Below are 25232 nucleotides of genomic sequence, written 5' to 3'. Positions count from 1 at the left end.
ATCTCTGAAACAAATTCAAAATTAGCTTTTATTTCTAATTTGGTAAACATCTATAAAAATAACTCACATAAACAAAAATTCCCCGGTCAGATCCTGAATTTCGGATAGTATTAAGATACTGAGAACCAAAGTTTGAGAAGCCATAGTGACCTCTGAGATCTCTTTCCATTTCTGGAGCTGAGATCGGATGAGTTTACAGGTATTCAGGGCTTTTTATGTGCCATGCACCATGTTGAATCTGTTCTCATAGGGAATGTCTTAAACTCCCTGGCTCTTCCATCTCTTCCATCCTTCCGGATGCATCTGAAATGCCCCCTCCTCCAGGCAGCTCTCCTGGTAGCTCCAGCACACAAGTGATCCCTTTTTTCTCTAGAAGCCTCAATCCAAAAGCCTTTCTATAGAGGCCACTCTGAGAAATGCTTCTTTGAGAATCAAAGGCCTGGAAGGAACATTAAAGGTCTTCTTTTATGGATAAAGAAACAGTTATCACTAGCTGCAAGTTAATTGATAAGAGGACTATAAGACCACACACAGGACCACAAGCTTAAGACTGAAAAGGACTTTAGAGGCCATCAAGCCGATCCATTAGCAAATTTGAAAACTGAGGCATAGGGATATTTAGTGATTTGCTTAGAGCACACACAGTTAGCAAATCTCTCTGACTCACAAATCCGTGCTATTCCATACTCCAAAGTTCGGAGCTGGAAGGAACCTCACAGAGATGGAAAACTGCATCCGGAGAAGTTAATGATTTGGCCAGAGTCACACAGAACCAGAACTGAAACCCAGATTGTCTAATTACACATCCCCACCCTCTCTCTGTCACATTTGCATTGCCCCTCACTCTAGCTCTTCAGGAGTTTGTTAATATTGAATTAAATTCAATACAATAAAAATCTGAGTAGAACCTCTAAGAGCAATACACTATATTGGCTCATAAGGATACAAAGATGAAAAAATGGCCCCTGCTTCCAAAGAGCTCATGTCCACAAATAAGTGAGCAGGGTAGAGAGAGAACCAGCTAGTCCAAGAGGATCAGAAAAGGCTGCACAAAGGAAGTGATGCACAAAGGTGAGTTCTGATGGAAAGTATGGATTCTAAGAGAAAGAAGGGAGGAGGAAGTACATTTCTGGCTTGGGGCTCCTGGAGCTCATGGAGAGGAAAATTTGAATTCTGAGTTGAGAGGGGAAGTGAGTTGTCTTATTTATTAGAAATGCATCAGGCATGAAGGCAGATAAGGTATAATAAGCCTGTAAAGGTATTCTGGGCTTGGGTAGTCAAGAACTCAGTGGTATAGTGGATACGACACAGGAAGACAAATCTTCATGAGTTCAAATGCGGCCTCAGACTCTTACTAACTGTGGGACCCTGGTAAGTCACTTAATCCCGTTTGTCTCAGCTTCCTCATCTATAAAGTGAACTAGAGAAAGAAATGGCAAATGGCTCCATTTGCTAAGAAAACCACAAAGTGGGGCCACATAGAGAGTCAGTCACAGCCGAAATGCCTCTGCAAGAACAGTTTGGGGGCTTAAAATAGCCAAGGTAATATGGTCAGATGTGTGCCTTAGAAAGATTAGTATGAGATCTAGAGGATGGGTTAAAGAGAGAAGAGTTTGGAAATCTTTGAGCCAGGATTGGAACTCATGTTCTCTACAGATTCAACATTCTTTATACTATATTACCCAACATTTCCTTTACATTTCTTCATCCCATTTTCTCCAGCAGATTGTCTCTTTTGGTATCCCCACTTATCTTCAGTCACTCTTTGTTGGTTATTCCCTACTGCCTACAAACTTATGTCTCCCCCATTCTCAAAACCCCTCACTTGATCCATCCATCTCCATCTCTTACCTCCCTTTCTTTTATGGCTAGATTCTTTTAGAAAGCCATCTACAATCAAGGCTTCTACTTTTCCTCTCACTCTCTCCTTAATTCTCTATAGTCTGGCTTTCAACCTCACCATTCCATGGAAACTGCTCTCCCCAAAGTTACCAGTGCTCTTTCAGTGGCCATAATTTGTTCATTCAAGGCTATTTATATAGCACCTTCCCAATTAGACTGAGTTCCTTGAGAGAATTGTTGAAGAGTTTTGCATTTACTTGGATCTCCAACACTTGGCATAGTTCCTGGTGGATCACATTAGGTATTTAATAAATGTTTGCTGCCTGGTGTTGGACATTACAAGACAAAATTTGTGGGGAGGAAGCTTCAGAGAAGGCTGTTCAAAGGTTCATTTCTCTTAATTGGAAATGTTGACTCAGTTAAAGAATAGTTCTAAAGGATAACCTATGGGGAAAAAAGATGAATTACTTTAATAAGACTGGACTATTCCTAGGGTTTTATGTAAATATTCATTAATAAAAACCTTTTCTCTAGGTTCAACCATTTTTTTTTTGAACTTCATTCAATTATTTTTGCCACTAGATGGTGATAGTGCTTCATTTCCTAGAGATTTCAGAGTCGAGTCCATTACATTGGCTATTCGTATATGCTGAATATTTCATTAGCTTCTATCAGGTGAAAAGAGGGTTGTGTTCTGCAGCAGGTCTCAGGTTTCCAATGAAAAATTTACACACACACACACACACACACTTTTGTGTGTGTGTGTGTGTGTGTGTGTAGGGAGAGACTAAGACAGAAAGAGAAAATGTTATGATGACTATAGATGGCTATAGATATCTGCAGAAGGATTCTCCTCCAGCAGTATGAGGATTTGCTATATGCAACTGTTTAGGAATAAATATATATACCAATACATGTTGTGAACAAAATTTAGTTGATGTTTAAGTTAAGTTTATGTTCTATAAGTAACTCTAAAGTTCATTTAAAAATTGGTACACGTTCTCATCTGGAGTTCTGAGCTGTAGAGGACTGAGCCAATTGTGTGTCCACACAGCAAAATGATGGTGAGCCCATGGAATCAGGGGGCTTAAGGTTGCTTAAGGAGGGGTAAACTAGCTGAAGGCAAAACAAGAGCAAATCAAGCTGCCCCTATTCTCATGAGGATTAGGGGTGGGTTCATAAGTAGTCAGCCATTGTACTTATCACCCAGATGAAATAGGGAGACCCCCATCTTTTCCATAATCATACATCTTTGAAACCTTTACTTAAGGAATCAAATCAATCATCGTTTAATCTCAACATGGTTAACTGAAACACCAATCAAAAGTGAGCTGTTATCCCGCCCTTTAGCCCTACAACAAATTTCACCAAAATCAGTCACAAAGTGGTCACAAAATGCAAACTGACAAAGAGACAGACGTGAACTGATGAGCAGTCAAGCTAAAATACAGTCCTCCCTCCATCGAGTTAACTCCCTGAGCCTTGTAAATTATTAGCCTGTCAGAATCTATATGTCAAAGTCTAGGAGAAATCATGTCAAGCCTGCAGGAAATCAGGCGGGAATTGGAGGTGGGAAATAGAAAGGATCAGGAGGAGGAGAGGGGCTGCTGCTGAATGTACTTGGGAGAAACAGAGCATTGTAGGCTGCTGCGCATTTGCCCAGAGTCTCTTTGGTATCTTCCAAAGGCTGTAGAAACTGATGCTGTAGAATTTGATCTTCTTCAGCCAAATTGATTAATCAACACATGATTTATTATGGGGAAGCTGGATAGGACTGTCAGGAAGTCCTGAGTTCAAATCTAACCTCAGACACTTAGGAGCTATCACTTAATTCTGCTTGCCTCAGTTTCTTCATTTGTAAAATGATCTAGAAAACGAAATGGCAAACCACTCCAATATCTTTGCTCAGATATTGCAGCTAGGTGGCGCAGTGAATAGAGCTCGTTTGATCCTCACAGCAACCCTAGAAGGTAACTTCTGTTACTATCTCTGTTTTCCAATTGAGAAAACTGAGGCAGAGGATAAAGTGTTTGGCTCAGGGTCACACAGATACCAAGTATCTGAAGCTGTATTTGAACTCGGGTCTCCCTGATTCTAGGTTCGGTGCTCAATCCATTGAGCCACTTCTGGGGACACAGTATGTATTAAATAAAAGTTTGTGGAATTAAGTAGATAAAAGGATGAACTTTGACGTACATGTCTCTCTGTACCAAGGAAGAAAGTCTATCTTGCCATCTGGGGGAAGGGGTGGAGGGAGGGAGGGGAAAAATCGAACAGAAATGAATGCAAGGGATAATGCTGTAAAAAATTACCCTGGCATGCGTTCTATCAATAAAAAATTATTTAAAAAGAAAAGAAAGTCTAAAATATAGAAAATCTTGCTCAGGAGGGAAAGTCCCAGACTACCTGCCCATGAGTGGGAACTTGTTGGAAATTACTGTCGACATCTGGGCTGAGATAGGTGTTTCTTTGGTTTCCCATTTTGGTGCATTTTAGGTTTTCGATGACTTGTCGGAGACTGATATCAGCAGTGAAGATCACCACCATAAAAGCAGGACAAACACCACGGAGGAGAAGCTGAAATCCAGGTTGTTTGAATTAGCTGCTAAAATGAGTGAGAAGGAAACATCGTCAGGTGAGGAACAGGAATCGGAGGCCAGGACAGAATCAGACCCGCAGAAAGAAAGTCTGTCCTCCGAAGACAATGGCCAGTGCATCCAGGAGGAGTTGAAGAAGGTGAGTTCTATGGAACCCTGGCTGGGAGCTTGGTCCAGCTTTTATATGGGGTAAAACTTAGTATATGCAGAGACCGCAACGAGTATCTGCTCAAACCAGTAGCCACATCCGGCCTTTGGTTCATCTTCTGATTCCTCTGCCTGGACACATCTGGGCAGGTAGAGAGTTGGGTTTACCATCTGTTTTTAATGAGGCTTTCTTTTCAGTCTGGTTTTTAGTTGGAAGTTATTGGTTTTATGTAATCCTGCAACCTTTTAAAAGTTTAAAAGTTCAGAGCTAAAAACTAAACAAAAATAAATAAATGAGTGAATAATTACCTGTCAATTAGATCTATGTGATAACAAATTCACTATTTAGGAGGAAATGCTAAAGTGCTGGACCTGGAGTTAGAAAGATTCATCTTCCTGAGTTTAAGTCCAACTCAGATACTTACTTTGCTCATCTGTAAAATGGGCTAGAAAAAGAAATGGCAAATGATTCCAGTATCTTTGCCAAGAAAATTCCAGATGGAGTCATGAAGAGTTGGATATAACTGAAAAACAATCACCACAAAAGATATACTCAGTTATTCTCAACATTGAGGCTCTACTTCTTATTTCATATTAGATTTTTTGATAGAATTAATCTGGATTGATTCACTTGAGGTCTATTTTTTCCTACAGAAGCCTGTCTATTCATTATAATTTGGTCACAAGAATCTTTGATATTAATGAAAGGGAATAGTATACATTGGAGGTGTGAACGTAGGGCAAACCTTACTATAGTATCCACCCAAAAATGCCATGACTTTGAAGGGAAAAAATGTTTGTGTGTGTGCATGTATACAGAAAGAGACCAAGACAGAAGATAGAGAGAGATAGAGGGAGAGAAAGAGAGACAGAGGAACAGATAGAGAGACAGAGACAGAGAGACAAGGGAGAAAGAGAGAGACAAAGGGAGAAAGAGAGAAAGACAGAGGAACAGATAGACAGAAACAGATAGACAGAAACAGACATAGAGACAAGAGAAACAAAAACAGACAGAGACAGGGCGGGGGGAGAGAAAGAGAAACATAGAGAAACAAAGAAACACAAACATAGAGACAAGAGGAACAAAGACAGAGACAAGGAGGGGGGGAGAGAGGGAGAGACAGAAGAACAGACAGAGAGACAGACAGACGTACAGATAGGCAAGAGAGAGACAGAAAGACATAGACAAACTGAGACAAGAGAGAGATAGAAAGAGACAGACAGAGACAAGAGAGAGAGAAAGACAGAGAGACAGAAAGAGAACACTAAGTATTGGTCACATTCGAGTTTTATACAAATTAAACTGAGGCAGTTGTGGGTGGAACAGAGGAGAAAGGCAGTCTATATTTAGGCCAGTGTAGTAAAGATTAATGATAATATGAATTTGGGAACTTTGCACTTGTCCTTTATCCAAGGTCAGGTAGTTATGTGGAGGTGGTCTCACTAATCACTGATTCTTCCATGCTCCCTCCTCCTATGTGCTATCCAATCTTAACTGTAATCTGATCAATTGATGGTACCAAAACCTATTCTGTGAGACATCTCAGCAATAACAAAAAAAGATTAGAACTAAGCTCAGTTTAATGCTAGGGAAAAAAAGATTGCTCCCACACAAGGATGTTTTGAAAAGAAACAAAGCCTATTTTGTGTGCTAACATCAAAAAGAACTTGGTTTTTCTTCTTTTCCAAATGGTCCTTGTGTGGTACCAAGCATTTAGAAATGGCCTGGATCCTGTGCTGAACAATGAATGAGCTCTGAGGAGACAGGGAAGCTTTTCAGATTCCCCATCAGCTCATTGTCATTCTGAACCTCAAAGCACAGCCTACATTTTCTTTGACCATTCACTGGTCAATGTAGAAACTTGTGTGGAATGAGCCCCATGGCGTAGTGTACCCTGTGTAAATCTAGATGTGAATCAAAAAGTGATCATTGTACCCTGAAGTATGCATACATAGAGACAACCAAAATATGATGCAGTGGAAAGAATTCCAGATCTGGATCTTACCTCTATACAAAGGCATGGAGATGGGAGACGGAATGTTGTGGGCAGGGAGCCACAAGGAGCCGTGTTTGACTGGACTATAGAATGGGAGGAAAGTAATGTTTAATCAGTCTTTCCTTCAAAGTAATGAAGTACGTTTTTTAGCATATATTAGTCTCTTCTGCACAGCTGTTTCATCCATGTGGGCATTCCCTCCACTAGTGCTGATTGCCAGCAATTCCTTCTATCTTGTCCAACCCTTGTCCACTGAGTCCGATACATGCGTCTTTCAAAGTCAAGTTCTCTGTAGTGAACCTCTAGTTGTCTCTATCTTGCATGCATGCTAATGGAGCCTGTGTATTATATCCTGCAGTCATACTGTAAAAATGACCCACTTCTTTTTCATTCATTCCTAGGAATGAAATAAATTAATGTAAGAAAAAGTCTGATTAAGCATTTACTGTGTACAGATCACATATAAAAGGGGATGGCATCTTTTGTCACTGTTCCCATACATATTCACACATCTAATTGCTTCCACGTAATAATGTTATCCTATGTTATGATTATATTATGTTGTTATTTTACAAATAAACCAGGGGCATTTAGGTGGGATAGAGAGGAGGATCTGGGTTAGGATGACTCAATCTTCTCGAGTTCAAATCCAGCCTTAGACACTCACTAGCTGAATGGCTCTGGATAAATCACTTTATCCTATTTGTCTCAGTTTCCTCATCTATAAAATGAGTCAGAAAAGGAAATGGCAAGCCATTCCAATATTTTTGCCAAAAAAATCTCAAATGGAGTCACAAGGAGTCACATATGATTTAAAAAACAATTGAACAGCATAGTGGGGGGAAATACTGGCTCCAAAGTCAGAGCTCTGACTGTAGATTCAAATCCTACATCAGATACCTTAACTTCCATGAGCCTCAATTTCTTCATCTATAAAATGAAAAGATTTGACTAATTCACCTCTAAGGACTTTTGTAGCTCCAGATTTATGATTCTTTTTCTACATTTACCCCAACTATTTACATCACTCTTGCCCTGCTGTGTTCCATCAGCCAGATGGTATCACTGAGAGTATACTCATGATGAAAAAATGTTTTTTTTCCCAGTAATTTTGAGACTAGACTTTCTGAAGGTGAACTTTGTAGCACCTTCTGCTTTTTTTTCCTCATATGTTAATAAATGTGGATCTAGAAGTCAAGGATAAGAGAAGAGGAAAACTGGATAATGTCAGTGAATAGCTCACTTACTGCTGGGAATAAAAGTGGGACGTCATAGTGATCATGTGTGAAAGCAGATGCCCTCTGAGTGCCAGCCTAGCCTCGCTCAGGGTCAAAAGGCCAAGTAACCAGCTGTCCAGGCTTTCTACTCAGAAGGTTTGGTCAGATAATGTTATTTCCTATGGAGAAGGCACACAAACATAATCGTTCCAATATATAGTCAAAAATCACCTCGAGGGGAATTTAATTTTCTGTAGAAATGAATGCAGAAAAAAAAAGTTTGAGAAATAGATAAGAACTATCAACCACGAGGCCCCGCACACATTAGAACAGCAACACTCCTGAGTGAGAACAAACTAGATTAAAATATAATTGAGAAATATTGAAAAAAATAAAAATAAAACCTAACAATGTTAACATGTGGTTTTCTAAGTCAATACATAACCACCCAGTGTTCCCATTTCAATTTGAGTTCAACAGCACTGACATAGACAATTATTTGGATAGCATTCAAATGCTTTTAAAAAAAAATTGTGGAAAAATGAGCTAGATATAAGAGTGAAAATAAAATTCGAGAATGAGATTTAAGTAGATTTGTTCTTTTTTATCATTGATTATTTAAGAAAGATTTTGAATATTTATGTTACATGAAAAATGTCCACCAAATGCATCCTTTTATTTAAAGATAATAATAGGGAAAGGGATTGGACCTGTGATTTCACTCGTGTAAGGAACTCCCAGTGAGTCAACTCTCTCTACCAAAGCACGTTGACATCTTTTCTAGTATAGTCAGAGATTGTCCAATGGTCCCTGAGAGAGAAAGTGACTTTCAGGGCCCTCCTTTCCTCCTTCCCTCCTTCTACTCCCTCCATCTCTCTCTTCTCTCTCTGTCTCTCGTTAAAAATACAAATAGTAATCACAACAATGATTAGCATTTACATAGTTGCTTTGTAAGACTTCCAACCTCTCTCTATATATATTTCATTTGATTCTCACAATAGCCTTTGAGAGAGGCACTACAGGTGTTATCACCCCTGCCTTTTACCAAGACATATACTAAAGCCCAGAGAAATGGATTTGACCAATTGTCACAGATGGAATTGGAATTCAGATCTCTCCTGAGACAAGATCCCTCTCCATTATACTGTGGTGCCCACCTCTCCCTTGCCTAATCAGTAGAGGCTGTCATGTATAGCCTGTAGGATAGTCAGTTACATTTTATTAAGTCTTCTGGATGAATGGATAACACTGGGATACAAATCCAGCTTGGCTGATCTCTATTTCCTTGAAGCTTTAAAACATACTCATAATGTTTAATAATATATTGGGAAAAGAAATTCTACCTTCCCTGCAGGTTCTTGGACTACTTCCACAGAGGGAAAAGATGGCAATTACTAATTACTTTTAATATGAGTCTTTCACAAACTAGTTTTTGTAACTATAACTTCCTTCTTTCTTCCTTCCCTCCTACTCTTCTTTCCTTTCTATCTTCTCTCTTTCCCTCCTATCTTCCCTGTTTCCTTCCTCTCTTCCCTGCCTTATTCCTTCCTTCCCTTTCTCCTTCCCGCTTTCCTCCCTCTCTCCTTCCCCTTTCTCTCTCTCTTCCTTCTTTCTTCCTTCCTCCTTCTCTCCCTCCCTCCTCCCTTCCTCTCTCCCTCCCCCTTTCCCCTCTTCCCGCCTCCCTCCCTTCCTTCTATCCTTTCCTACCTCCCTCCCTCCCTCTCTCCTTTCCTCCTTCCCTCCCTCTCTCCTTTCCTCCTTCCCTCCCTCTCTCCTTTCCTCCTTCCCTCCCTCTCTCCTTTCCTCCTTCCCTCCCTCTCTCCTTTCCTCCTTCCCTCCCTCTCTCTTTTCCTCCTTCCCTCCCTCTCTCCTTCCTCCCTCCTTCCCTCTCTCCCTCCCTCTCTTCCTTTTTCCCTCCTTCCCTCCCTCCTTCCTCTCTCTCTCTCTCCTCCCTCCCTCTCCTCTCCTCCTCCCTCTCTCTCCCTCCCTCCTTCCCTCCCCCTCTCTCTCCCTCCCTCCTTCCCTCCCCCTCTCTCTCCTTCCTCCCTCTCCTCTCCCTCCCTCCCTCTCCCTCCCTCCCTCCCCTCCCTCCTTCCTTCCCTTCTTATTAATTCTAAGCATAGCATTCTATTCACTATACTACCTGATGTCCCAATAATTCTTAGGGGTCACTCAGCTGCCACTCAGCCAACTCAATTAAAACGAGACTGTCTTTGCACGTGCAGGAGAGGTCGGCACCCACGCGGCTGCCTGGTCCTCGGACCTGCGTTGGTTGGGGCCACAATTCCTCCTTGCTCTCTTCTGCCTCCCCCCGGGGCTTCCTTGCTGTTCCCAGACTGGCCACGTAAGGAACCCAGTCTATGAGCAGTCCAAGTGACCGCTGGGAAAAACCACCCGGATGTGAAGCCCGTACCCCTCTCCCTCCCCCCCCCTCCTCCTCCCTTCCCCACCCACCCCCCCAGGTCCTCCCCCCTTCCCCACCCCCCCCCCCCAGGTCCTCCCTCTGCGCTCCCTTTAGTCCAGGTGACTTGTTGTTGTTCCCTAACTTAGAAAAAGAAAGATTGAACTAGCTGCTCCCTGGGGTCTCCCCCGGCTCGGAGTCCGACAGAGACTCCGCCAGAGAGCGTTTCCCTCGCGGCGGGACAGCCGGGAGCGCCCCCTCGCTTTCGGCTGCCCCGGCTGCTCTTTGCTCCTCCGGGGGCGGCGCGCGCTCGCCTCCATCCGTCTCCGCGGCTGACGCCGGGAAGGGCTGTCATTGGCCGTCCTGCCCCGTCTCCTCGCAGAGGCTGCGGCCCGAGGGGCCGGCCGGGTGGGGGCGGCTGCACAGTCCTCCCGCCGCCGTGGCTGCCGAGTGCCAGCTGGGGCTGGGAACACTGCGTCCTGGAGGTTGTCTGAGGGCATCTCCCTGACTCGCTGTCTAATGATCTCTGAAGCTATAAAAAGGCGTTCGGCACCAATGAGACCACGGACAGAGACAACACCCCCGCCTCCCCGGCTTCCTCCTCCGTCACACCTGCAAAAGTTGCTCCCTGAGAGCGGAGCGGGAGATGGGGGAGGGGGGAGAAGGGGGGGGGGGCTGGGACGAGAACACCGGCGACGGGTCAGGAAAGCTGACTTCAAGTCCCATTCTGTCCCCAACTACCCACGTGATCTTGGGAAAGTCACCCTCTCTGCATCCCAGTTCCCTCATCTATAAAACTGAGGTAGAGGGGGGAAAGGTTGGGCTAATCAATCAAGCCAATTAAAGGAAGCGTTCCCTTGATGTACGTCACTGAAAGGCAAGAGAATATGCAAAGTAGAATATGCAAAAGAAGGCTGTGGGAAGGAGGGAAGGAAGGGAGGGAGGGAGGAAGGAAGGGAGGGAGGGAGGAAGGAAGGGAGGAAGAAAGGAAGGAAGGGAGGGAGGGAGGGAGGGAGGAAGGAAGGAAGGGAAGAGAAGAGGAAACAAAGACTTATCAAATATCTACCTGACAGAGGTCCTCAAACTTTTTAAATAGGGGGCCAATTCACTGTCCCTCAGACTGTTGGAGGGGCGGACTATAGTAAAAACAAAAACTCTGTTTTGTGGGCCTTTAAATAAAGAAACTTCATAGCCCTGGGTGAGGGGGATAATCTGCCTCAGCTGCCATACTCGCCATAGTTTGAGGGCCCCTGATACCATGTGCCAGGCAATGTACTAAGCACTTTACAAATATTATCTCATTTGATTCTCACAATAACTCTAGGAAGTAAATGTAATTATTGTCCCCATTTTAAAACTGAAGAATCTAAGGCAAGCAGAGACCAAATGACATGATCAGACTCATACAGCTAATAAGTATCTGAGGCTGAGTTATTAAAATGACCTTGAGGTCAGGCACTGTCTTGCTTTTGTCTCCAGCATTTACCAAGTTCCTGACACAAAGTAAGGGCTTAAGAAATGTTTTCTATCCATCCATTGATTCTTAACCGTTTCTCAAAACCCATTCATTGGGAAATAACTGAACAAGCTATAATGGAATACTACTGTGATAATAGAAATAATGAGCTGAATGATCTCAGGAAAACATGGAAAGACTTGCATGAAAAAATGAAGAGCAAAATGAGCAGAACCAAGAGAACATCTCATATACAGTAACAGCAAGACTGTTCTTAAAATGACTGAACAAATAAATCATTTCAACTATTATAAATGACCAAATTGATTATAAAGGGCATATTAAGAAAGATGCTGTCTGCCTCCCAAGACAGAACTGATCAATAGAAGTGTATGTACAACAATTTTACACATAGATACCTATTTTGTCTAATGGTAGCCATCTCTATGGCAGGGTTGGAGAGAGAGAAGAACAAAAAAGAAATTTACATGATAATTTTGTATGTTTAAAACATAGCAAATTGTCTATAATAGATTTGCAATTTTATATGCAATCATTTCTTATGATTCTACATTATGAAAATGCTTGTTTTATTTCATAAATTAAAACTCTAAAAAAGCAAGTTACCTGCCTGTCAGCCAACACCTCTTTATGCAGGCAGTGCAGTTCCTGTTCTGGGAGGCAGCAGTCATCACACTTTGAAGAATATGCTCCTTTCTGAATCAAAAATACATGCCAGGGCCACATACAAACAATTGGACAATGGACAGCCATTAAATCTTTTGAAGCCATAGGTTCCTCAACTGTAAAATGAAGAAAGCAATTTGTAGAGTACAAAATGCTATTAAAATATAATTATATATAATAGACAAATAATATTTATGGTATTTAATTCAATAAATGTATAGGGATTGCTTACTATATATATCAGATACATTTCTAGGTAATAGGGAGAGAGACAACAATAAAAATAATATTTACCCTCAAGGAGTTTATCTTCTATTAGCAGATACAGAATTTCCACAGAGAAGTAAATCTGTGGAAAGGAAAGGGGGGCTGGTAACCAAGAGGATTCAGCAAGGTTTCATGGAGTACATGGAATAGAATTTAAATCTTAAAAGATACAAGGATTCTAAAAAGTGGGTTTGAAGAGAAAGCATATTTCAGATAGGGGGGATTGCTTATGAAAATGCACTGAAGATGAAGCGTGAATGTCAAGTTCAGGCAAGAGCTAGCCACAAATTTGACAGAAATATGAAGTTCACAAAGGCATATAAAACAATATTGGAAAGAGAAAGGCTCATAGTGCTTCAATGGTAGACTGAGTCATTTATCCTATAAACAATAGGGAGCTGGGAAGCCCAGCCAAGATGGCAGAGAAAAAGCAAGAACTCGCCCAATCTCTCCCCCAAACTGCTCCAAATTCCTCTAAATAATGACTCTAAACCAATTTTAGAGCATCAGAACGCCCAGAAAGATGGAGTGGAACATTTTCCAGCTGAAGGTAACTTAGAAGATCAGCAGAAAAGGTCTGAGATACCAGGGGTGGTGTGCAGTCCTGCTGCGGGCCACACCAGTCCCGGCCCACTCTGGCTGGACCCAGAGCCAGCTAGGCTGGACCTCTGAATTTGCAGTAGTGCTGGAGGCTTCTGTATCTCTCAGCCTGGGAACCCCAAGGAACAATCAGAAGGTCAACAGAAAAGGTCAGTACAGCCCTAACCCACAGCCATGTTCCTTTAGCCCCCTAGATCTTTCAGCCATAGTAGGGCAGAGACACTCCATATAGCTCCATGATAGAAAAGAAGGTTTGGGGTCAGATTCCTAAGAGGATCTCTGAAAACAACTGCACAAAACGCCTAAAGCTTGGGACAGGGCACCCATCACCCTGGAAACAGGGCCCCATTTTAAGCTGGGGAAATGAGCAGAAAATTTTAAAAATGTTTTTGAGCATTGAAAGTTATTATGATGACAAGGAAAATCAAAACACACACAAAAGATAACAAAAGTCAAAAGCTCCTACACCCAAAGCCTCCAAGAAAAATAAATATTGGGCTCAGGCCATAGAAGAGCTCAGAAGGGACTTTGAAATTCAAATGAGAAAGATAGAGTAAAAATTAGAATTGAGAGTGGTACAAAGGGAAATAAAAAAGGAAATACCAAAAAAAAAAAAAAAAAAAAAAAAGGCTGATGAGGGGGATGCCTTAAAAAGCAAAATTGGCCAATGGGCAAAGGAGGTACAAAAATTTACTGAGGAAAATAATTCCTTAAAAATAGAATTGAGAAATAGAAACTAATGACTTTGTAAGAAATCAAGACACAAGAAAATAAAACCAAAAAAGGGGGGAAAATAGGGAGGAAAAAAGTGAAATATCTCATTGGAAAAACTGATCATTGGAAAATAGATCCAGGAGAGAATTTAAAAATTATTGGTCTACATGAAAGTTATGATTTAAAAAAAGAGCCTGGACATCATCTCTCAAGAAATTATTAAGAAGGAAAACTGTCCTAATATTCTAGAACCAGAGGATAAAATAGAAACTGAATTCAAGTCAATCACTTCGAGATCCCAAAATGAAAACTCCCAGGAATATTAAACAATAAGGAGCTACTGACAGTTTTAGAGCAGAAGAATGATACAGGCCAACCTCTGCTTTAGGAAAATAACTTTGGCAGTTGTGTGCAAGACTGGAGAAGAGACAGATTAGGATAACAGATGGAGACCCTAATCCACAATTACCACACACACATCTATTTTACAGTTGAGGAAGCTAGCAGTACAAGGAGATTAAATAAACTGTAAGATCACACAGATTATAAGGATCTCTAGACTTCTGACACCAGAAACAGAATTTTTTCCACTGTGATAGAAGCAAAAAAAAAAAAAAAATCCAAGGATTTTAAGGATGGATTTTTTTTTTCTTTTCCTCTATCAGATTTTACCTTGTGTCTTAATTTTGTGTGTGTGTGTGTGTGTGCAAACTTCTCTTCTTCCTCTTCATGTTCTTTTAGGGCAAAACCTTTTTTTTAAAAAAGCAGGGTTTTTTTCATATTTGTATCCCCAACTTGGAGCCCAGTGTCTCACACATAACTGGCACTTAATAAATGCTTTTTGAATTGTTTTGATAATTAAAATGCCATAGGGCTAAAAATAAGACTGTGGTTGTGGTGCCCTGGCTCTTCGAGCTTTATGTGTAGGCAATGAAATCACCCTAATGGCTGTCCTGGTAGCATATGCAGCAGATGTCAGAACTTTAGAAAATCAAACATTAAATTTCACTTCTCAAAAAAAGAGGCCAAAGAGCAAAGTAGAAGGTAAAAAGGTAGATAATATTGGAAAGGGTTTGATATTCAACATCTTTTCAACTTACCCTCAAGCTGCCTCTTCTGTCTGGAGGCTGTAGGATGGAGCATTGAACTTCTCCCATCATTTTTCTTTATGAAAGGCTCATAATCCTCCAGGTAGCTCCATGTTCCTTCAGCAGATCTGTTTGGCTTCGACTCCACAGATTAGCACACCTCCACACCATTCTTCCCCATTTTTCAGCCACTAGAATGTAAGATCCTTGAGAGCAGAAACTTTTTTCTTATTTGTTTCCCCAGTATTAAACACAGTGCCTGTCACATAGTAGATGCTTAATAAATGTTAATTAAACTGAATTGAATTGAAGGGTAAATGTCTCATAGGTCACCATTAATATAGTTAATGAAATTAGATTTTTTTCAATTTTTCCTTTTTCCCCTCCTTCCTTTAAATTGCCTGCTTTAGTTTCTCCTAGGGAAAATCCATTACTATCTGAACATAATATAAATTAGATATATTCGGAGCATGTTTATAAGCTTCCAATGCCCCACTGAGAGTAACCATTTCACATAAACTATGTCTCTCTACAAATGTCAGGTGAAATAGAGAATGAATTAACCAAATGATTCAGGGTCCAATAAACCTCTTTTCCTAGTTATTTTGAATATCTACATGTGATTTCTACTTCTCACTCTCTTCCTCTAATATCTTTGACAAAGATACATTGCCCTACAAAAATATTGGTGGAATTCTCCTGCATTGGCTTTTGGAATCAGATAGCCTTCATTTTACATGTCCTTATAATTTCAATTTCTCCATTAGCATCCATGGCATATCATTGTACCAGTCAGGAAAGTGGAGAAAGCATCTTGTATCCTGTATCATTGCCTGAGCACTCTCTTCCTCACTGCCAATACTCAGAAATTTCTCCATCTAGACAGCTAAAATGCAACTGAATTCTCCAGAAGTCCCTTAAATTATCAAAGAAGGATTATAGTGAATACAAATGGCCAGCACCTAAACCTGGGTTAGTGAATGGGGAATAAATGCAAGCAGCATAATGGTTAGATGGCTAGACTGGCAATCAGCAAGATCAGGGTGCAAAAACTACCTCTGCTACTAAGTCTTTAACAATTGATGAGTCACAACTTCTGTTCTACATAACTCCTTCTACTTTCTACATAACTTCTCTAAAATGGAGATGATTATGCTCAATCAACACGTATTTTATTAGCACTTAATAGGTGTGGACACTGTGCTAAGTGCTGGGAATGCAAAGAAAAGCAAAAGCAATTTCTGCCCTCAGCTTACATTCTCATGGGGGTGAAAATTGTATATTAAAAAATGTATGTGCAGGATACATACTGTTTAAGTGGAAGGTCATTTCAGAAGGAAAAAAACTAGAGTTTACAAAAGGAGAGTATCCATAAACTTCATCAGACTGCCATGATACCAAAAAAAAAAAAAAAAAGAATTTTTATCTTAAAACTATTCTTTTTTTTCCTCCATTTAAGAAAATTTGGAAAGGAATAGCCCCAGAGAAATGCCTTCTCTTATGTAAATGTAAAATTATAGAGGGGTTTCTTAGTTGCAGATAAAAGAGTTACAAGTTAGTAAATATCTCCTTTCTTCTGACTATTACCCTGAAAGGGTATCATAGACTGGAACTGTCTTTCCAGCATTCTGAACGTTTTAGGCTTACAAAGGCTTGTTACAAATATTATCTCATTTGATTCTTACAATGATTTGGGAGGAAAGAGCTATAATTAACTCCATTTTATAGACGAAATAGACAGAGGTTAAGTGACTTACCCAGTAAATGACTGGGGTTGGATTTTAACTCTTATCCACCTGACTCCAGGTTCAACTGCTCTATCCACTTCATCACCTAATTGCTGGATAATAGCTAACTCCTGAGTAGCCCCTTATAGTCATATACAATGCATACAACATTCCATTTGATGCTCAATAATCTTGTGAGATGGAAGAAAAAAATAAAATAAAGATCATAGAGGTTCAGTGTCTTGCACATCATGCGCCTAGTTAAGTGGACAGAGTCAGGGCTTCAGGACAGCTTTTCTAACCTTAATTACCATGTTCTCTACTACCCTTAATGTGCAGGCTGCATTTCAGATACTATATGGATTATGGATCATATTAGGTTGACTTGGGAGCTTACCCATCATTTATAATGTTGCTTTTATTGGAACATAGATTCTGAATTCCAAAAGTTAGGTTGCCAATACATTATTGGAAAATGGTTTCACCACTAGTAATAATAGCAGTAGGAGTAATTATATAACATGCTAACAAGTATATTTATATAGCACATTTGGGGTTTCTATAGACATTTATAAATATAAACTAGTATATTATTTGATACTCACAATATTCTTGTAAGGTAAATATTAAATATAGGTATTAAAATATCCTTTTTTACAAGGAAGGAAAATGAGGCTCAAAGACTTGCTTGAGATGAATTGTCTGAGATAGTTGTTTCATTATCTGTCCTCTAGAATTATAAATGGTCATTGTTTGGATCATAGTTCTTGAGAGTTTTCAAAATTTTTTGTTTTTACATTGTTGTTTCGTAACGTTCCTCTGCTTCTACTCACTTCAGTCATCAAAAGTTTATATAATTCCTCAACATTGTTCTTTTTTAAAGTGTTGACATTATAATATAAATTGTTTTTCAGGTTCTGTTTACTTCAGAAAAATGCATCTTGATATTCATGTACATTTGGGAACCAAAGCTTCTTTTCTTGTTTATGTTACATTTTGCTAAGTTTTTTTTTGAAAACATCTATTTGATTATTTCTTGTAGCACAATAGTATTCCATTATATCCCAAATTATTCAGCCATTCCTTAATTGATGGGTGGTATCACCTCAGTGTCCAATTTTTTTTTTGCCACTGAAAAAAGATGGCCTTTTTCTTTTATTCTCTTTTGAGTATACTAATGATATAACTGAGTCAAAGGGTACCCACTGTTCAGTAATTTTTTGTGTGTATAATATCAAATTGCTTTCCAGAATGGTTGTATCCATTTATGGAGCTGTTTTCCTATACTCTCCAACATTAATTATTTTTGTCATCTTTCTTAGTCTGATTGATATGAGGTGAAATTTAAGAATTGGTGTGACTTTCAATTCTTCAATCAGTTAGAATTTAGAGTATTTTTCCCACATGGTTAGAAAAAGCCTGAGTTTCTTATCTTGAGGACTACCTGCTTGTATCTTTAGAGTATTTATCAATTGGGGAATTTATTATTTTCTTTTAAATTTGAATCAGTTCTTATATATTTTAGAAATGAGAACTTTAAAGAGAAACTTAAGGCAATTTTTTTCTGTTAATTATTTCCCTTTTAATCTTACCCTTATTAGATTTGTTTGTACAAAAATAAGCCAAAAATAAACTTTAAAAAATAATTTATGTAATCAAAATTATCTATTTTACCTTCTTTGATCCTCTCTATTCTTTGCTTCATCAGAAACTTTTCTCCAAACCATATAGCTTTTAGGCAATTTGTTTTATGTTTCTCTTAATTGCGTATGATTTGATCTTTTATTATCTAGGTTACATACCATTTAGAGGTGATCTTTGATTACGGTGTGAGCCATTGATTTAAATCTAATTTCTTCCTTAGTGCTGTACAACTTTCCCAGCAACTTTTGTCAAATAGTGAGTCCCAAGCCAAGTAGTTAAGGTCTTTATATTTATCAAATATAAGGGTGCCAGATACATTTACTTCTGCATGTGGTATGCCTAATCTGTTTCATTAATCAATATCTATTTTTTTAAATTAATACCAACTGGTTTCAATAATTATTGTTTTACAGTATAATTTGAGATCAGGCATTACAAGGGCTCTTTATTTCTATTTCTTTTTATTATATTGTTTGAGAGTCTTAACCCATTTTTCTTACATAGTGGTGGTGGTGGTGGTTGTTTAGTTCTATAAAGTAATCCTTTGGTGTAACATAATAAGTAAATTTAGATGGTATCCTCATTTTTATTTTGTTTCATTCCATCCATAAGCAATTATTATTTTCCCTATTCTTTTGAGTTAAAGTTAGAGTTAGTTGGTATCTTTATTTCTGCAAGGAATTTTATATGGTTTTATGTATGTAGTTTACATATAGGCAAACTTCTAATTATTTTATCCACTCCATAATAACTTTAAATAGAATTTTTCTTTCTATCTCTTCCTGCTGGGTTTTATTGGTAGTATGTAGAAATGCTGATGATTTTTCTGAATTTATTTTATATCCTGCAGGTTTGATGAAATTGTTGAATGTTTCAATTAATTTTTAGTTGAATCTGTAGGATTCCTTAGTATAACATATGCAAAAAAAGATCACCTTGTTTCTTCTTATTCCCTATATTTCTTTTTTATGTCTTATTGTTATTCCCAAAATTTCTAGTAATAGGTTAAATAGAAGTGATGACAGTGGATATCCTTGTTTCACCCTGAATTTGTTAGAAAAGATACTGGTTTATCTTCATTACATATAATAGTAGGTCTTGGTTTAGATATTTATTGCTTAACATTTTAAGGAAAGGTTTGCTTATTCTTGTGTTTTCTAAGGTTTTTAATAGATATGGATATTGAATTTTGTCAAAAACTTGGTCTCTATTGATAAAATCATATGGTTTTGTTATTAATATGGGTAAGTTTATGGTTTTTTAATTCTAAAGCAACCTTAAATTCTTAGTACAAATATAACTGATCATAGTGTATAATCTTTGTGAGATGCTGTTTTAGTCTTTCTACTAATATTTTATTTAAAATTTTTTCATCTATGCAACTAAGGACATTGGTTCATAGTTTTCTTTTTTTTGTTTTGATTCTCCCTTGTTGTTGATTGTTGATGTTGATTTATCAACAACATATCTGTGCCATAGAAGAAATTTAATAAAATGCTTTCTTTTCTATTTTTGCAAACAATTATGTAATATTGGAATTTTTTCTTTGAATGATAAAATTCATTCACTGAATCCATATGATTCTGAAGGCAATTTTCCCCCCTTGAAATTTATGGCTTAATTTCTTCCTCAGAAATTGGTTTAAACTTTTGGTTTCTTGTTTTGCTGATTTAGGTGTTTTACAATTTTGTAAACATTTATGTCACTTAAGTTATTAATTTCATTGGCAGGCAAAATTGTTTTGAATAATATATTTTACTTCTTAATTTGCTGTGAATCTTAATTTCATTTTTGATACTTGCAATCTGGTTTTTCTTCTTTTTTATGCAATCAAAAATGACATTCATTTTACTGTTTTTGTAAAGCTCCTATTTTTATTATTAAATGAAATTTTTGTTGGTTTTCAATTTTATTAATTTCTTCCCTAATTTTCAAGATTTCTATTTCTATTTAACCCTGTTTAACTGGGTTTTTAAATTTTTGTTAGTTTTTTTTTAATATTTTAGTTGAATTTTAAATTTATTGATCATTATTTTCTTTTTTCTTTACAAAAATGTTTAATGTTCAAAAATTTTCCCCAAGGAGTACTTTGGGTACTCCCAAAATTAGGGTGTTTACTACAACTTGTGTTTCAACCAACAAATCTTTAAGATTAAGTTATTTGGTTTTTTTTGGCTTTTTATACTTTTTAATGGTCTTCTAATATAATTTTATAGCATTATGATTATTTAAGGATATGTATAATATTTCTGCTTTTCTATATTTTTGGTTAGGTTTGTCCCAAGGCATGGTTAGTTTTTGTAAGAACACATACAGAAATAGATACATTCTTTTCTATTTTCATTCAATAATTGTTAGGTTCTATAATATTTAATTTTAGGAGTATTAATCTTCAAAATCAGTTATTATTCTGGAGTATCACATACTCCTAAAATATTCTGATCCTTCAGAAAGGGACCTAATTCAGCTTTCACAAGGGATTTAAAAGTCGTAATTTCATGATCCCAGTGAACAATTTAATCTCAAAAAAAATATAAGATTGAAATAGTTCACGTTATCTCTTTATCTTTTTATATTACCATCTACACTTTTCTCAATAGGCCTATTTCCTAACTAGTAATTAATATCTCTTTCCTGAATTTCTATTTAACTGCTCTCCTAGGAAAAGAGAGAGGCTTTAGATGTCTGTTTAAAGCTACAGTTTTTGTCCACAGTGCTACAACAGGTGAGACGGTTTTACTTGCCTTGTGCTTCTGGCTGCTTTGCCCGTCACCAGGTCCCATTGCATCGGTGCATCCAGAGAAACTGCCTGCTTGGCTGGGCGGGTTCAGGGCTCTAAAACTTCAAGGGCTGTGGGCCTCCCAGCTAAGTCTGTGACTGAGCACAGGGATTGGCTGAGGAGCGCTTGGGATGGCCATCTATTAACCACCATTTGAGGATTACAGAAACCCTTCCTCAAATTATCAATAAATTGATATATACAAGTTTGTATGCATATATACGTATATGTATACATGCATATATATCATCTGTATATATGCATACATATATGTGTGTGTGTGTGTGTGTGTGTGTGTGTGTGTGTGTCATTGAGTTTGTAGGGGTTAGACTTATGAAATCTCTTCCTGTTTGTGATTCTCTTTGTGGGGAGGGAGGAGCATAAAAAAGAACACTGGATTTGGAGATGAAAGACCTAGTGAGCCATAGTATTTCCAAATTCCTGTATAATCATGAGTATCCTTTCTGAACCTCATTATTTTTGCATGTAAATCAAGAAATGGATCAGATTATGCTTTCTTTCAGGTCTAATCTCCCTCAAACTCCTGTAACTATATACATATGTATATGCATAGCATATATTACATAGATTTTATGTTATATGTATATTTATATAAACTCAGATACTAATATATTATGTGTACTTACATATATATATATATATGTGAATATTGTCTGTTAGAGTCTTTGTTATCGAATTAAATTGTCTGAATTAGAGGTTTCTTAGTTTATATCCATTTTCACACACACACACAAACTTTCTCTTGATCTACCTCTCTCTGTCTCTGTCTCTATGTCTCTCTCTCTGTCTCTCTCTCTCTTCCTCTCTCTCTCTCTCTCTCTCTCTCTCTCTCTCTCTCTGTTTGTCTCTCTGTCTCCATCTTTCTCTTCCTTTTTCTCAATACATCAATAATCTGTAACTTTATTTGCATTGGTATTATCTCTACAGATGTAGTTCACAATCCTTAGTGACTTAGTAGATGGGCTTTCAGAATTAATATAACAAAAAATGATCACCATATGGCTAATGAGATATATTTATACACACACATACTTCGAGGCATTTTTCCAGCTATGGCAAATCACAACCAGCTTTCCTTTCCCATCTCTTAATAGATGGTCTTTGTGAATTGCCGTAGCAGAAAAAAACAGCTCATTTAGGGCTGAATCTTTCTACTCTTAGCTAGACTGCTCTTCCAATGATAGACAGACTCCATCTCTGAGTCTGTATTTGAAGCTTTTCCAATTTGATAAGAGCTACCACAGTTGCTGATGAAATCTTCAAGGATCCAGGCCCCTTGGTGTCACAATGAAGCATGGGAGTAAGTGTGTGATTCATTAATCCTGCTGTGTTGTCTGAAATTTTCACCTTACTCATTTTTCAAGCATTGAAGATCTCTCTTTAAATGTATGTTCTCTTAGAGGGGATACTTTATGAGTAGTTTTCATTCATTAGGACATGATTTTAATTCAGTCTACCTAGATTTTTAGGATTATAAATTTATAGTTAAAAGGAAATTGGGACACTTAATTTATTTTAAAGATGAAGAAACAGAGGTTCCGAGAGGAAACTGATTTTCTAGTCTGGTGACCTAGCAGGATTCTGAGGGAATGAATGATAAATAAGTTTTGATGGGAGCCATGGAAGTTTTGGAAGGGAGGGAAGGAAAATTATGAAGCAGGAGACAGTGACTAGGAGGCAAGCCCAGTTGAGACACTTCAAGAGGAAACCTGGACAGCCGATCATTAGTCTGAAGAATCTGAACTCCTTGTAGAGATAAAATGAAGTAGAAAGGGGCATCTGAAGGGAGGAGGTGACAAATATTAAAATAAATGGGCAAAAAACCCAAACTTTATAATGCTGTGTTTTTATATAGGGTTCAATGTTCTCTCAAAACAAATAATAATGGAAGTAATACTGTTCAGAACTCATGCAAAGCAGATTACAAAGTGAATTCCTTATAATAATTCACTTAGATTGGTGATCATTCCCATTTTATAGATGAGAAAACTGAGGCACGAAAAAAAAGATTTGTTCCAAGTCACGTAACTTAGTCCCTTGACACAGCTAAGAAACCAACCCAACTCTTCTGACTCCAAGCCCACTTTACTTTCTACCATACATAGCTTGAAGTCAAGGACTTTAGGAAATGAAAAAAAAATCATATCTCATCTCCCCTTCACCCACTATTTTGTTGGTAAGGCAACTAAGACAAAGCTAAAATCTTTTGCTCAGGGCCGTGTATTTCATTAGCAGAGACTTGATTTGAACTCAGGTCTCCTGATTCCAAAGTCTGAATTTCTTCCGCTGCACCATGGCTTTAGTCTGTCTTCACTCTGGGTCTTTATGATCTATTTCTACCCAGCTGAGAGGTTTCCTGCCAACCTTCCTCGCAGAGGTGCTCTTGTAACCAGTAAGAGAACGGCACTCCTGGGGTGACAGAATTGAGAATTCTTAGGGCCCTGTGGATCTTTCCCTTTCTTCTTACCGTCTGATGGATGCCCTTCATCTGGAGTGAAACCACAGATTTTAGAAGGGACCTTATGCTCATCCTGAGATTTTCAGCGTCCACATCCACTGCACTCGCAATATACCTTAATTGCTGTCTATAAGATGGTGTGTCAAATATAATGTCCCTGTGGCTAGAAACCAATTGTAGCATTTGTCTCTGCTTTCGCCACTTGCCTTACCTTCATGGATGATCTATAACTGGAACAGACTGAATGTAAGAGGGAAAAGAGACAATTCACATCTCTGGGCTTCAGTGACCTCATCTGTAAAATGGGTTTAATTAGATTTCTCTAAGGCCCCTCAAGCTCAGACATTTTGTGGCTCCATTATCCATAATTTTAGTAGAAAAACTAAATTTCAAATAAGATTTGACTTTTTCAATAAAAATTCACTTCCTAGGCTCATCCCAAATTCAGTCACCCTTGAAACCCAGTCCCAGATTTAGAACCGGAAGGAACTTTTTAAGTCAGCTGGAACAGCCAGGATTCAAACCCAGGACCCTTCCTCTTCTCCCCACTTAACTTCTCATCTCTTTCCTAGAGGGCCTTAGTGATCAAGGCATGTGTTTCCTCTGAATCCTAACCTTCAATTAGCCCAAAGCACTAGTTCATTAGGATTCTTTATAGCACATATGCTTAATATGTTAATTGCATATGTTAATATCCTAAGTAGCCTTGCTCATCTTCCAGTTTGTTATAACTGTAAGACTTGTTAATCAAGTCTCTTCTTTCAAGGGCATCCCACAAAACATATTTTGACACATATTAGACACATTGCCAGGATGCCTTGTTTTTCATGAAAACTGAAACATTTGCTTTTACATTTTTCCTGCAAAAGACTTCTGGCAGCTTCCTGGGGAACATTTGAATTATCTTTCTTTTTTTTTTTCTTTTGCTTTCAATATGAGAAAGTGTGTTAAAGTCTAAGATGCTAGGACAAATTTTCATCTGTGTTCTCTGCTATGATTTGGCATTTTTCATCAGGCGATTGCAAGAATAACTTCTGTAGTTGGAAAGAGAAAGAGGCATCTTAAGACACGGAAGAGGGCTTTCCAGGAGAGCACATTTTATTAGCTAATTGTCTCCTGATGCCTTGAAACTAGGTATGCTTTTTTTAAGGCAGAAAAAATGAGCCTGTCACCAGAACCGCTCCTCCAAGTCTGTTGTTGTGACTGTCCCCAGCATGCCATATGTTCTAGCTTTCGCTTTTTAATGGGGATTGAATCACTTGGGCTTACGGACTTGGATGCCGGGGAATGAGCTCAGCATTAATGCAGCATTGGAGGGTTGCCGGCTTGTGGACATCAGAGCCTTTCCAAGGCTTTCTTTCAGTCTCTTTTATTCCTGTCTCATTATTGTTCTCACAAAGTAGCAAATTCCACCTTAATAGACTCACGCTCCATTGGGAGATGGGACAATGTCCAGCCCAATTCAGGAGGCCATGTATTTTAGGTGGTTTAAACTTTTTGTGACTGAATGGAAGATTCTGCTACTTAAAAATATCTTCCCACTAAAATGTCTGAATTCCACCATTAGAGTATTTGTTTATGTTTATACAT

The 25232-nt window shown here is 38.4% G+C and overlaps 1 protein-coding gene across 1 annotated transcript in view; it reads left to right on the top strand.

Annotated features, from left to right (window-relative positions):
- The window catches only part of MYRIP (myosin VIIA and Rab interacting protein), a 455750-nt gene that overhangs the window by 406886 nt on the left and 23632 nt on the right, over positions 1-25232 (top strand). Inside the window, 2 exon segments of the mRNA XM_051961221.1 lie at positions 4339-4578; positions 21047-21109. Of these exon segments, the coding sequence (XP_051817181.1) occupies positions 4339-4578; positions 21047-21109 (303 nt within the window).

The sequence above is a fragment of the Antechinus flavipes genome, chromosome 5 (genome assembly GCF_016432865.1).
Source record: "Antechinus flavipes isolate AdamAnt ecotype Samford, QLD, Australia chromosome 5, AdamAnt_v2, whole genome shotgun sequence".
Classification (NCBI taxonomy): Eukaryota; Metazoa; Chordata; class Mammalia; order Dasyuromorphia; family Dasyuridae; genus Antechinus; species Antechinus flavipes.
Note: the sequence above shows the minus strand (reverse complement) of the source record. Positions and strands in the feature narration are given on the sequence as shown.